General features: G+C 43.2%; 1 protein-coding gene across 1 annotated transcript in view; it reads right to left on the bottom strand.

Moving 5' to 3' along the window:
* CCNP (cyclin P) overlaps nt 1–8060 on the bottom strand; it is a 106563-nt gene extending 98503 nt beyond the window's left edge. Inside the window, exons 1-2 of the mRNA XM_085895906.1 lie at nt 7977–8060; nt 3035–3139 (exon numbers count right to left, since the gene is read on the bottom strand). Of these exons, the coding sequence (XP_085752032.1) occupies nt 3035–3139; nt 7977–8030 (159 nt within the window). The 5' untranslated portion in view covers nt 8031–8060. The remainder of the gene's footprint in view (nt 1–3034; nt 3140–7976) is intronic.
* Nucleotides 8061–14349: the final 6289 nt, after the last annotated feature.

Below are 14349 nucleotides of genomic sequence, written 5' to 3'. Positions count from 1 at the left end.
TCCATATTAGGGAATGGAATTCAGTTTGCTCATCGTTGGGTGGGACACGACATTCCATTTCTTGGAGTGCCCAAGCGTGCAGATTCATGTCCATATTATGGAATGGAATTCAGTTTGTGCATCGTTGGGTGGGACACGACGCATTCCATTTCTTGGAGTGCCCAAGCGAGCCGATTCATGTCCATATTAGGGAATGGAACTCAGTTCGCGAATGCATTCTGAACACACCCGCATTTCAGCGAGCGCACGGAGAATGCCGGGAGTAGAGGGTTTTCGTTGGTGTTATAGTTATCGTCATCGTTGGTCGTGTCGTCATAATTGGTGCTGTCATCATCGTTGGTGTAAAATAAAAGAAAACCCTGACTATCAAAGTAACTCACAGCGCATTTACATTTATTCACCCATTAAGGGGCTGTCACACCTTGACGTTTTAGCCAGCGTATGGCAAGATCTCAAAATGTATGTAAAACGCTGGCGTACGCTGAACTATTGATGTTTTTTTAAGTTTTGGGCGTATAATAACATGTTGGACGTATGCATAACGTATTAGTAACATACACAGAACGTTTTAATCACATAGATAACTTATAGCAACGAATGCTGAGCGTGTTGTCGGCGTTCACAACATATGCCCAACGATAGTCCAACTTATGCATAGCGCGCGGCAGCGTCTCGCCGACGATCACGTGGCGTAGGCTATTCATAGGCTGCGGCTCAGCGATTCAAATCATAACCGCACTAGACATCGAAGTGTCAAGCCACTGTCACACCTTGATGTTTTAGCCAGCGTATGCCGACGTATGAAAAATTTGCCGAACCAAGCTGGCACATGTCGAATACGTTATGGGTAAGTTTTGTAGAAGTTAAGAGCACGCTGGCATACGTCGTAGTTTTCTGGCATACGTCGTCATACGCCGAGAAATTTGCAACATGCTGAAAATTTCTTGACGTACGACACACGTTCCGCATACGCTGGCATAAGTTGTAGGCACGCTACGCGATCATTGACACACGTTACTAATAAGTCGAAACACGTCGAGGTAATGGTTAGTGTCAGTGTTCCAGACTCCCTGGGTTTTGTTTTTTTTCCTTCGGTATAACGGTGATGTTGACACTTCGATTTCTCGTGCGGTTACGATTTAAATCGTTGAGCAGCAGCCTATTAATTATATTGTATTATAACCGCACTAGAAATCGAAGTGCCAACATCACCGTCATACCGAAGAAAAAAAATAATTAAAAAAAAAAAAAACAGGGAGTCTGGAACACTGACGCCAACCATTACTTTGACATGTTTTGACTTATGAGTAACGTACAGGTAACGTGTGTCAACGATCGCGTAACGTGCCTACAACACGTTACTCATAGGTTAGAAATAAGTTTCGGGTACGCTAACCATTACCTTGACGCGTTTCGACTTACTAGTGCATGCCCAGAGATGCAAACAAAAAACTTTCAAACCGCATGCCAGAAACAACTACACAGGCCGTTCCTTCGCTTTCACGTGCCCGTACCTGTGTGGCCGTACATGCAAAGAAAAAAGAAAAAAAAAAACTTTCAAACCGCGTTCCAGAAACAACAACCACACAGACCGTTCCTTCGCTCTCGTAAACGACAACTGGATTGGGGCATTGTGTTTATCTATAAATGCGCATAAGAAATCGCGAAGTTATTAGAATACACGAAGTCATCACTCTCCGGAAGTCCGTACGTTACAACGTATTTTGCCTTTTATCGCAAGGGAAAACACAAAGAGAAGAGGAAAGAGGAGAAAAAATAAGGCATACACCATCTGCACCTTGCGAACGTTGCGGCATGCACCGTCTCATATGAAAACGATCATAACTTGCGGCATTGTGTTTATCTATAAATGCGCATAAGAAATGAAGAAATTATTAGAATACACGAAGTCATCATTATCTGAAAGTCCGTACGTTGTAACCCGTAATGGATCCAGAAGTCCGTACGTTGTAATCCGTAATGGCGAATGCGGCTGAGCTTCCCTTCCCCATCGGCCATGCCCATGCAACAACGTGTCTTCTCATGGGTTTGGTAAATAAATGGCCATAACTTGGGAAGCACTTGTCCGATTAATATCAAACCTTGAAAAAGCACATCTTCAGGTCCCCAGCAATATACCTGGCAAGTTTCAGTTAGATTGGACCAGCGGTTGTCGAGAAACAGCGGTCACACACACGCACGCGCACGCACGCACTGCTGGAATTATAGAGAGATGAGTAACTTACAAGTAACGCGTGTCGACATGTGTCAACGATCGCGTAACGTGCCTACAACTTATGGCCAGCATTGTGGAACGTATGAGTCATACGCTGGCATACGTCGAAAAATTTCAAGCATGGAAAATTTGTGTAACACCTCGGCGTACTATGAAAAAAAAGCCAGCGTACTACGACGTATGCCAGCGTGCTTTCAACGTATACAAACTTACCCATAAAGTATGCGACGTGTGCCAGCGTTTTAGCCAAATTTTGCATATGTCAGGCATACGCTGGCTAAATCGTCAAGGTGTGACAGGGCCTTTAGACTCGGGAAAGGGGAGCCATCTATCCACATTCACTTATCGAAATAACTGAACTATAGGACCTGAATGTTGTGTGCTCATGGCTTCCAGATTCGCAACAATAGCACGTATCACACAGTCAGATAGTCATTGGCACAAGTGGTGGTCTCGCTCCTGATCAGGAACCAACCAACATCACATTATTACAAGGGTATCCATAACCTTGTGCAGTGGTGGAAGAAGTATAAGGGGACTATCAAAGAATTAAAGTGTTCACCACTGATGAAGGGTATTTGGGAGAAAATTCACTATATATTTGACTTGCCTTCAGATGAAAGCCTTCTTTCACAAACATTACTTAGCTGAACAGTGTGTTCCATTTCATGTGCAAACCACACAACATTTTTTTTTAATCAATTTTGCATGCCATTGCACTTATTGAGCAAAGTTTCAAAGCACAGCAATGCAACATGAGAACACAAAACCAACCCAACATCCACAAGTCTTTCTTACCGCACAGTGATCCTTCCTCAAATTTTCGTTGCACGTGAGCTCCATGTACCGATTTGCCTCAACATTGGTGACCGATCCAAAAGCTTTGCATCTGACATCTGCTTTCTAAAACAAAGCAAAGCAAAGCAAGTTGTTTGCACAGCCTTTGACAATTGTCAAATACTCCCCCTCCCCACCCCACCAAAAAGCCCTTGTGGAATACGACAGCATAACATCATGTGATGACAACTAATGCAGTTTTCATGTGCGAATCCATTGACCATCAAAAAAAAAAAACACCCATCAGTTATCTTCCACCATATTGCTCAATAGCTGCTTCGATGCCATCAACTTATGCATAGGAGGTAGGGACAGGCCAGAGGAAAAAGGAATGAAATAAAGAAATAAATCAATCAGGTAAGGAGGATAGGAGGACAGGGGAGAAAAGAGGAGAGGAATTTAGGAGGATGGAGAAAAGTGGTATACATGATGGCCAAAACTTTCACTTAAAAAAAAGAAAGAGAAAAAAGTTTTGCATGCGATGTGGGTTTTCTCGAACTGATCAAAAATATTGCTCATCTGGACATGTCCAGACCCTTTCTAGAGCCCAAGTTGAAACAACATTTTAGCTTTTTTATCCTGGGCCCCACATTCCAAACCCGGCACAGACCAAGAAAATGGAAGTGGGAGGCGAGGGAGCAGAGGGTGGGGGTAGAGGTGGGGGATTAATGGCAGGTCCAAATATTCTCAATCATTAAACTCCAAAGTCCAGAAAAGAACAGGAAAATCACAATTGATATGAAGAACCCTTGGCTGTGACTTTCCTTCCGCTCCCACCTCTTGTTTATCTGTGCTGTACCGTCTTCCAGTGATGACCATCTCTATCTCAGGACCGTTTGTAACCCCACACCCCAACCATCCACTTTTTTAACAATCCTCTTGAGGAAGTTGTCACTCAAACTCCGAGATCTCACTTTCTTTCTTGGACAAACCACATTTCAAAGTTTGCCTCCAAAGCCAGCCACCAACTGGGCATCCTCCTTCATACAAAGTCCGTCTTTGGCACACCTGAACTCCTCTCCACCTATAAGGGCCCACTGATGGGCCAAATATGGATTCGGACCTGAACCAAAATAAAATTGGCTTGTTCTCGTTATCGAACAAACTTATCCACCGAGTTTTGTCATAACTCGTCCACAACTTTGATAGATCAAGCTGTACATAGTTTTTGGCCCCGTCTCTCAATGGTTCAGAATTAAGTAAGTTAATTAATCAATCGATCAATCAATCAATCAATCAAACGATTTTTAACCTCCGCCATCGAAGATGGACGGAGGTTACTGTTTTCACCCCTGTCTGTTTGTTACTTACGAAATCTAAAGATTTCGTTAGTATATTGATGACTTCCGTTTCTGTTTGTTTGTTTGTAGGCACGATAACTCGAGAAAGGAAGAAGCTACCAATGTCAAATTACACCACGTGGTTCAGGAGGGTGATGGCTAGTGCTGATTAGATTTTGGTCAAAATCGGTTAAAGGTCAAGGTCACAGTGAGGTCAAATATTCGATTTTGATGGTTTGATACAGATCACTTGAGAACGGAAGAAGCAACCAATGTCAAATTACACCACGTGATTCAGGAGGGTGATGGCTAGTGCTGATTAGATTTTGGTCAAAATCGGTCAACGGTCAAGGTCACAGTGAGGTCAAACATTCGATTTTTGATAGTTTGGAACAGAATCATCGTAAAAACTTCTGGTTTGCGTCGCTACCTTCTCTAGAGACAGCTTTTATTAGACAAGGTCAGAGGTCAAGTTGATGATTTCGTAAGTACCAGTCTATGACTGCTTGTTTGTTTGTGAACAGTATTACGGAAAAACTGACGGATTTCGACGAAACTTGGTGGGGGGATTAGGTATGGTCCAAGGATCATGCCATTAGATTTTGGACTTGGTCCAAAGTCCAATATGGCCGCTATGGCGGCCATTTTAAAAAAATATTTGAATTTTTGTGTTTGCATTTCTACATGTTTTAAGTGATTTCCAACCCCCCCCCCAAAAAAAAAATTGTTAGAGAGAAAAAAAAAAATTTGCAACTTTTTTTTCAACAAAATTTCGATTTTTTTTTTTTTTTTTTTGCATTTCTACATGTTATAAGTGATTTCCAACAAAAAACATGCCAAAATTATAATTGCGGCTGATTTTGGAACTTCAGGTGGATATACCCACGTAAAATCAATTTCTGTCTCAAGGAATCCAGTTATGATGAATGAATTGAGTATGTAAAAGGGAAAGTTGCAAACTATAACTCTGTGAGCACTGTTGATGTCAAATTGAATGAATACAATATCAGATTCACTTGAGTGACCTAGCAGTATTGGCGGCGGAGGTTTTGCACTCTACCGAGTGCTCCCCCTCTAGTTTCATATGTGGATCCGGGATTTTTTTTTTTTTTGGATACCAACACAGAACGTACAATAAGGGGAGCAGGAGACAAGAGGGGCGGGAAATGGAAGGACAAAACAGTGCGGAACAGACACTAGGAGATCTGTGGAAGGGAAAGGGGTGGGGTGGGGGTGCACAGGGTAAACAAGATGGACACAACAGGGACATTCAGGTCCTCACGTGACAGGGACTTTCAGGAAGGAAAAGCAGGGAATTTGAAGGAGGTGGGTTTGGGGTGAATTAATGGGGGAGAGAAAAGATCATGGTTTTGGATGGGGGAAAATAAGAGATGGTGGTGAACAGCTGCTTTGAAGACTTGGAGGGAAGAGGGGGATTAAAGAGTGTGGAAGTTTGTTCATAAGGTGGGGAAAGAGGAATGAAAGAGAGAAGGTAATCAGTGATTCTTGATTTTGGTATTTACCAGAAGGGGGTTGCTGGCAGACCTTGAGCATCTTGTGGAAATATGGGGAGGGGGACATATCGCAGACAGAACAAGGGGGGGGGCAAAACTGGAGAGGAGACGGTAGAAGACAAAGACCACTGACCTGCCTGCGGTGAGAGTGAGAAACCCAAAAACTGAGCCTCATCATGGGAGGTATCAATGATCCTAAGTGCCTTGGTTCCTACAGCGTGAAGCTGAGAAAGGTGAGGTGGGAGCAACAGTCCAGAAGGGAGAGCAGTACTCCAGCAGGCCGCAGGCGAAAGCTTTGTATGTGGTCAGGAGCTCAGGTGGGCCGAGGAAGGACTTTGCATGATGGAGGATGCCCAGTGGGTGACGAGCTTTGGAGGCCAGCTCGGAAATGTAGCTTTCCCAGAAAAGATCATGGCAGATAATGAGACCCAGAAGCTTGAATGAAAGGAATTAAAGAGGATTGTTGAGAAAGTAGATGGGGTAGGGGGGCGGGTTCCAGGCGGTCCTTTCAGAGAGGCATAGCGAGAGTGTGAGATTTGTCAGGATTGAAAGACATGTTCAAAGCGTTCGAACAGTTTATGATTTTATACAGATCTGCAGAGAGAAAAGACAGCTGTTTGCCAATCTGAGGGATGGCAGATGGTATGGCAGAGGGTGGAGTCATCAGCAAAGAGATAAAAAAGGATTTTCCAGAGTCAGAGATCTTCACCAAAATTGAAACAATTTGTCCTCGTCACACACCCAACCTGTCCACCAAGTTCAATTTGAATCCGTCCAAAACTTTTTGAGCTATTGTGCAATACTGTATCATTTTTGGCCCCATCTCTCAATGGTGAAAAATCACTTTAAAAAATTTCTAGTGACCGGATCCAGATCTTCACCATAATCCAATCATTTCATTCATGTCACACACTCAACCCCTCCACCAAATTTTGTCTGAATCCATCCACAAATTTTTGAGATATCTTGTCACAGACAAAACAAACCGACAGACAGGGGTGAAAACAACCTCCATCCACCTTCGGTGGTGCAGGTAATAAAGGTCAGACCAGACAAAAATGCCACGTCCATTATGGCCCCATCTTTTCAGAAGGATTGTGCAGTTTGGTTGTTTTTACCCTGCACATGCGAAGCGACCAGCCGGGTTAAGCAATTTGTTCAATACGTCTGTCTCCACTGCAGACGTCAGTTTATGATTCAAGGAACTACAGTTTCATGTTTTGAACACGAAAGAACATGAGCCTGCAGTTTAACAGTACTTTGGCTCTGAATTTGGCAAATTGTAAGGAATCACATCCTGATCATGCACATGCGCAGAGTAGCGAGGTGGTGGTGATGGTCATATGGCATTTCTGGCAGCTTAGCTGATAGCTGGGGTAGCTATCATTTCTTGAAGCATGACTGTCGCTGATGCAGTGCCCCTCTACCAGTACACACACTGGAACTGGTACTCATGTCGCTGACCTCGTAAGGATGACAGGCTGAGTCAACCCCCTGGTGTATCAATTCACCGGCCGACGGGGTTTGAACTCAGGACCCTAGGACCCTAAGCCGCCACCCGAACCACTGAGCCAACACCAGGCAAAAGTAGCGAGGTAATAGTTTTGATCCGTCTGCCTGTCTGGCAATGAAACAAAATTGAAAAATCATTGCAAACAGGAAACTTACCGTTTTCAAGGACGTGATAAAGGACACAAACAACAGGCACGAAGAACTAATGTCACGTGTTAAATAAGGTGGTGTAAAAGTCGTTGCATCAACGGTGGAATACTTGAGATTCAATGAGGTTTTGTTTTTTTCATCCTTGCTACAGCCTTTAAAAGCTTTATTTTATTTCGACACTGGAGAACACAAATCGCTTTGTTGGCACTGCCAAATACCCCCAGTTTAGTAGTATTTGGACAAAATTTTACGCCATAACGACCCCCCCAAAAGAAGAAAAAAAAAATCAACAATTCTCAAGCTTCCACTGACCACACGACGAATAAAGTATGATAATTCCACAGAATTACAATCTATTTGCTAGAAGGAAATTGACTAACATTATGTCACAACAAGCAAACGAATAAATTACAAAATTAAATAATAAAAACGGACATCACGGCGCACCTCGTCAGTCCGTGGCCCCGCCCCTCGCTCAACGTGGGCAACAGCTGTCTCCATCAAGAAACAACAACAATCACGAAGCTGAAACACCGTCGAACATGTGTTTTTATTGTCACGCAAACATTTTATTGGTTGATATCGTGTACCAACAAGGCACGATAAAATAATGTTAACTGTTAACATGGCAATTAAAAAGTATCTCTCCGGCAGAAGCGCGCAGAGACAACAGCTCATTGGACGTCCTGTGCCTTACTCACCGCCTCATTTGTTTTGAACAAATTACGGTTATGTGGAGCTAAACTACAAAGATATCTAACTATGCGCACAAAAGGCAGATAATGGTTTGCTCGTTTCTTTAACTATAGAAGCAAGAGCCGACGAATTAAGAATTCTTCCATGACAATGTCATTATCAATAAAAAAAAAAAAGAGAATGAGCACGGATTGATGTAATGGCGTGCACGAATGAGGCACGATGTGGAAAATAAAGGAAAGAAAAATATTAGTTAATGGCTGAATGGCTACTTCCAGAATGGACAAAATTCCTTGTCTGAAAAAGGAGAGGAAGAAGAGTGGTGAAGAGAAGAGCAACAAAAATTTTTTTAAAAATGCACGTACTGTGCTGGACAAGAATTGGCCCACATGGTGACGGTGTTGTGTCCCCTTCCGTATATTGACCGGGTAAATGATCTAATCCCACTTTGTAATTTGCACACAAGAGGGCGTTCGAGGATGGAATGGGAATTCAGGAAAAAGTGAAAAACGAAGAAGAAGAAGAAGAAGAAGAAGAAGAAGAAGAAGAAGAAGAAGAAGAAGAAGAAGAAGAAGAAGAAGAAGAAGAAGAAGAAGAAGAAGTAGAAGAAGAAGAAGATGGGTGTCCTATTATGACGTATGAGGTGAATTGTGTGTCCTGTACCTCTGTGATCCGGATTTGATTTCCTGTAATAGTCTCAGCGACAAAACACAATCAAGGTTAAAGGCACGGTGTACACTCTTCATTATTAAAGAACCAAAGCATATCACGAAAGTATTAAATCACATTCGAGGGAGGTTTGCACAACATGAACAGCATTTATTGTGTTGTTGTTTTTTTTTACCAAACGCAAAGCCTGGTGTTGGCTTCGTGGTGAGGGTGATTGGCTTGGGATCCTGGAGTCCTGAGTTAAAGCCCCTGTTGGCTGCTGAATTAACACCAGGTGGGGTCGACTCAACCTGTCATCCTTCCGAGGTCGGTGACATGAGCTGCACCGGTGTAGCGGTGGAGGGGGGCACAGCATCAGCAGCACAGCCGCGCTCCAAGAAATGATAGCTACCCGGCAGCCAAGTTTCCATATGCAAGAACAAAAAAACCAAACGCAACTCGAAATGGTTTTACAAGCTCGTCACTACCAATTTACTACGTCTACTAAATGAAGATGATGGAAGCAGAAAGTTAGAGAAAGTTAGCAAAAAGTTAGAGAAAGTTAGCAAAGGATGCGGATCGATTGGAAGTGCTCTTTAAAATAGCGATTCATTGTTCAATAAGCTAGGAGAACTGCAGGTGATTCTAGACAATGATCCTGACATGTTGGATTCATGATAAGTGAAATACACACTCCTTGAGAACAGTGCTTAATTAAACAATTGGCAGCCATTAATAAAACCATACAACCATTGTGACGAAACTGACAAGGGATCAAAACCTGTGCAGGTGGTACCACTTTAGGACTGCAGTGTACTTTTCATGGTGCCAACTTGTTAGTGCTTTTCCACCATGAACTTAGTTGCATTCACTTGTCCAACCAATGGCAGTTGTGTTGGCATGATTTTTTTTAAAAAATCTGGTTTCTAACCAATCATTTTGCCCCACACTACTATCGCATTCTTCGAACTCACTCTGGAGGAACAAACAGTGAGGAATGCATTAACAGAAGACAGTGTGACGAATATGGCCCCTATTTACAGCTCGCTATTTACACCATTGTGGAAATGACTCACGGACTCGAGTTTCACTGGAGTTAAACCGCATTCACAGCCCTATCTTCAGCGAAGCATTTCCGTTCTTGACTCATGGAGTTTCGTTCCAGGTGTTTGTTCATGGCTCTTTCCTCCAGCAGCACTTTGCTCTCTGCACCCACAGCTTCGTACCACCTGTCGCATCGTAGCCCTATCTTCGGTAAGTTTTCACTCCTTTCAACCGTGGGACTACGATCATCGAACCCCTTTTGGTGAACAGCTTATTCACACAGGCACCAGCCATTTATGACACCGGAGTCACCGACCGGATCATATTTTTACATGGACATGACGCCGAATTGACCCACTGGTGATACGCCATTTCTTGCTTCTTTTTGAACTTGTGACTGTATTCACCCACACTCAAGCTCAACAGCATATGGGACACCGCTCAGACTGGACAAAGTCATCAAACTTTAGCGGTGAGTGGAAGTCGATAACTCTATTCTCTTTATTGGTAACTCCCATGTGATCTCTTGTTGTCATGTCTGTCGAAGCTATGTTCGACGACAACATCCACCAAGATGCATTTGCTGACACATCCCCATCACCGGTAGCATCCATTAGTTTAAAACTCCCTCACTTCTGGCCCAATGATCCTACATTGTGGTTTGCACAAGTTGAAGCACAGTTCCTGACCAGGCATGTCACCACCCAGGATACACGTTTTGCCGATGTTGTTGGATCTCACCAGCCAGAAATATTGCAAGAACTGAGGGACCTCCTTCATGCTCCTCAAGCATCGGAACATTATACCAAACTAAAGGCTGAACTAATCAGATGTACTTAGCTTCGGAGCAAAAGACACCTCACCAACTCATCATTTATAAAAACCTTGGTGACAGAATACCCTCTCAAGTTTTGTGAAGGATGAGCCAGCTGCTTGGGGACAATACAATGGAGAATACCATCTTCAAACAGCTATTTCTCAAAAGACTTCCCACTAACGTCTAACTGATCTTGACCTCAACTAAAGAGGCTGTCGACATCGTTCAACTGGTGGACCTTGCCGACAACATCATGAAAGTCTCTTCTAGTTTGTTCTCGAATGTGCATATACACATAGTCGCTGTTTCAAAACCTCAACAGGAACTTGCACCTCAACCAGACCAAGTGCTCACCTTGGCTACCCAGGTTGAGAACTTGACCAGATAGGTACAAGCTCTCATGACACAAGTACAGGTGGAAGGAGAGAAGAGTAAAAGCCGAGAGCATGGTCCATTGGTTTAATGGTTAGGGTGGTGGGCTTGGGATCCTAGGATCCTGAGTTCAAATCCCCCTTTACTGTTGAATTAATACCAGGTGGGGTTGACTCTTCCTGCCATCCTTCTGAGGTCGGCAAAATGAGTGCCAGATAGCTGGTATCCTGTGTCGGAGTGGCGACCTGTCCAGGATTGTACCCAATAGCGAAGGAGACTGCTTAAGCAGCACCAACACTCTGCACAGAGTGTGGTCTCAATGGATGGATGGATGGATGGATACTATGGGATATTGAATCCTATATGAGAGTCAAGCACCCTCTTAAATGAGTCTTCTGTTGGTGCCATTAGGACTGCTGCTGGTAAGGCATTTCAGATGACTCATATCTTAACACCACAGAACTGTTGACCTCATTGTTGTTGTTGTTGTTGTCATTGTATAACCCCAGCCATCTTTCAAACAAGCCTGGGGCATGGAGACAGCCAATCGATCTCCCTGGAGCGAACCAGAGATCCCCCACATGCAGGATGGTGTAGCTCCGCCTTCACAAAGTCAGGGCTATGACTGAGTTGGAGAGAGAGAGAGAGAGAGAGAGAGAGAGAGAGAGAGAGAGAGAGAGAGAGAGAGAGAGAGAGAGAGAGAGAGAGGGAGAGGGAGAAGAGACATAGACAAAGACAAGAGGGAAAGAGCAACGTGTCGCCATGTCCACTCTCCGCTGATACCACAAGGACCACTATATGGCCATCCCAGAGGCAGTTTTCCAGCCCATTCCTATTTCCTTGAGATGCCAATCAACCTACTGCAACCACGAGGCATGTGGTTGGCCCATTGGCCTGGTGATACGCCATTGATATGCTGGGATGAGCTGAAGAAAACACTGGATAGTCAGGTCGGACAGGACCTCATTGCTCCTGTAACAATGCCAACCTCTTGGATTAGTTAGAAGGTCTTTGTCCCTAAGACAGCATGCTACACATCTTGGATCCAAAAGATGTCCATAAAACGAGCGCATTATCTTCCCCCAACTATTGAAGTTGTTGCTACACGTCTACCCAGTGCTAAAGTTTTCAATATTCTCACCATCGGTAATCGGTTTGGTACGTGAGTCTCGATGAACGATCGTCATACCTTACCAGATTCCACGCATTTTTTTGGTCGAAATCACTGGAAGCGCATGACATTTGGGATCAGCTCAATGCCAGAATTCTTCCAACACATGATGCATAAGCTAGTGCAAGGACTGCAAGTTCTAGAGGTCACTGCAGATGATTTCAGAACAGTTCATTTTGGAGAGATGCCCGAAGAAGCAATTTTAAACCACGACAGACACACGGAAGCTTTTATTTATCGATGCAATGGACGTGGTGTTGTGTTAAAGTTCAAGAAACTGAAACTTTGTCGGCAACAAGTATCATTTATTGGACATGTTGCAACTTGAAGAGGACTTTGTGTTGATCTCACTAAAGTTTAAGAAATTTTCAAGATGCCATCACCAACTGATGGTGTAGGATACAACAATTACGGACTTGGACTTCCTAAATATCAGAGGAAGTTTCTCCTGCATGTGTCAGATATCATGCAACCACTTTAGAGATTTAACACAGAAGGATGCATTTAAAGGTTGTGGCTGGAACAAATCAGAAGACTCGGTGTTGCAATGACTCAAAGTAGCGGTCACCATCACACCAATCCTGCGTTACTCCAATCTCAAGGAAGAAAGCACATGACAATATGAATCATCTCGATCTGGACTTGGTGCATCAATGATGCAGGATGGACAACAAGTCACTATGCATCAAGAGCATTAATATCAGCAGAGAGATATGAACAGATTGAGAAAGAACTTCAAGCTATCGCGTTCGTTTGTAATAAATTTGAACCTTAGATTTTGTAACAGTTTCTTGGGGAGAGATGCTCGAAGTTCAGCAATTTGAGACCATGACAGACACTTTTATTCATCGATGCAATTGAGGTGATGTTGTGTCAAAGTTAGAGAAACTGAAACTTTGTTGGCAAGAAGTACCATTTATTGGACATGTTGCAAATTGAAGCTAACTTTACCGATTTGTGCAATAGCGGCGAGACTACCCTTTTATACCAAATCTATGTCGCCAACCGAGTTATGTCACTAATATACCCTTTTGTACCAAATCTTTGTCACCAACCGAGTTATGTCACTCATGCACCATTTTATATCAAATCCATATCGCCTACTGAGTTATATCACTAATATACCCTTTTACATCAAATCCATAATGCCTACTAGAGATGTCTCAAATGTACCCTTTTATACCAAATCTATGTCGCCAACCGAGTTATGTCACGATTGCATCATTTTACACCAAATCCATATCGCCCACCGAGCTGTGTCACTAATATACTCTACCGGTCGAAAGTTTTAGAACACCCCCATTTTTCAGTTTATCTGAAATTTAAGCAGTTCAAGTCCAGTGAATATCCTGAAATGGTACAAAGCTAAGCGGTAAACTGCCAGAGGTTAAAAAAAAAGTTTAGGTTTCCAAAAACTGAAAAATAATGTAAATTTCAGAGCTGTTAAAAAAGCCCTTTTCAGGGAACAAGTAATGGGTTAGCAACTGTAGCTGTTCTGCAGCAATGGAAGTAAATTAAGCCTTGAAAGTTGATGCAAACAATTCCTACAGGTGTCCCAACTTTTGTTGATTCGTTACCAACCCTCTGTCTGTACAAAAGCAGTGTTAGAACAGACTATTGCTATACCCTCTGAAGCATTATTTGGACCATATTGCACTGCAGGAAGTAGTACATTTCTGTGATAATGGCGAGAAAAAGACAATTAACAAAGGAAGACAGACAGAGCATTATAACCCTTAAAAGTGTAGGTCTTTCCTTTCGAGAAATTGCAAAGAAACCAAGGTGTCAGTGAGTACAGTTTCCTCCACCATCAAAAGGCACTTGGAAACTGGAGGAAACTCTGACAGGAAGAGGTCTGGCAGACCCAAAGCCACAACACAATCAGAAGACAAGTTTCTGATAGTCAACAGCTTGCGTGATAGGCGGCTCACAGCTGAACACTGGTCGAAGTAAGGAAGTCTCAGTTTAAACTTTGAAGAGAAGACTTCGAGCTGCAGGTTTGACAGGTCAAGTTGCAGTAAGAAAGCTATTGCTAAGATGGCAAAATAAGAAAAAGAGGTTTGCCTGGGCCA

This window comes from Eptatretus burgeri, chromosome 9 (assembly GCF_056783735.1).
Source record: "Eptatretus burgeri isolate ZD-2024b chromosome 9, Ebu_testis_v1, whole genome shotgun sequence".
NCBI classification, from domain to species: Eukaryota; Metazoa; Chordata; class Myxini; order Myxiniformes; family Myxinidae; genus Eptatretus; species Eptatretus burgeri.
The sequence above is the reverse complement of the archived record's forward strand: the minus strand, read 5'-3'. Positions and strand labels throughout refer to the sequence as shown.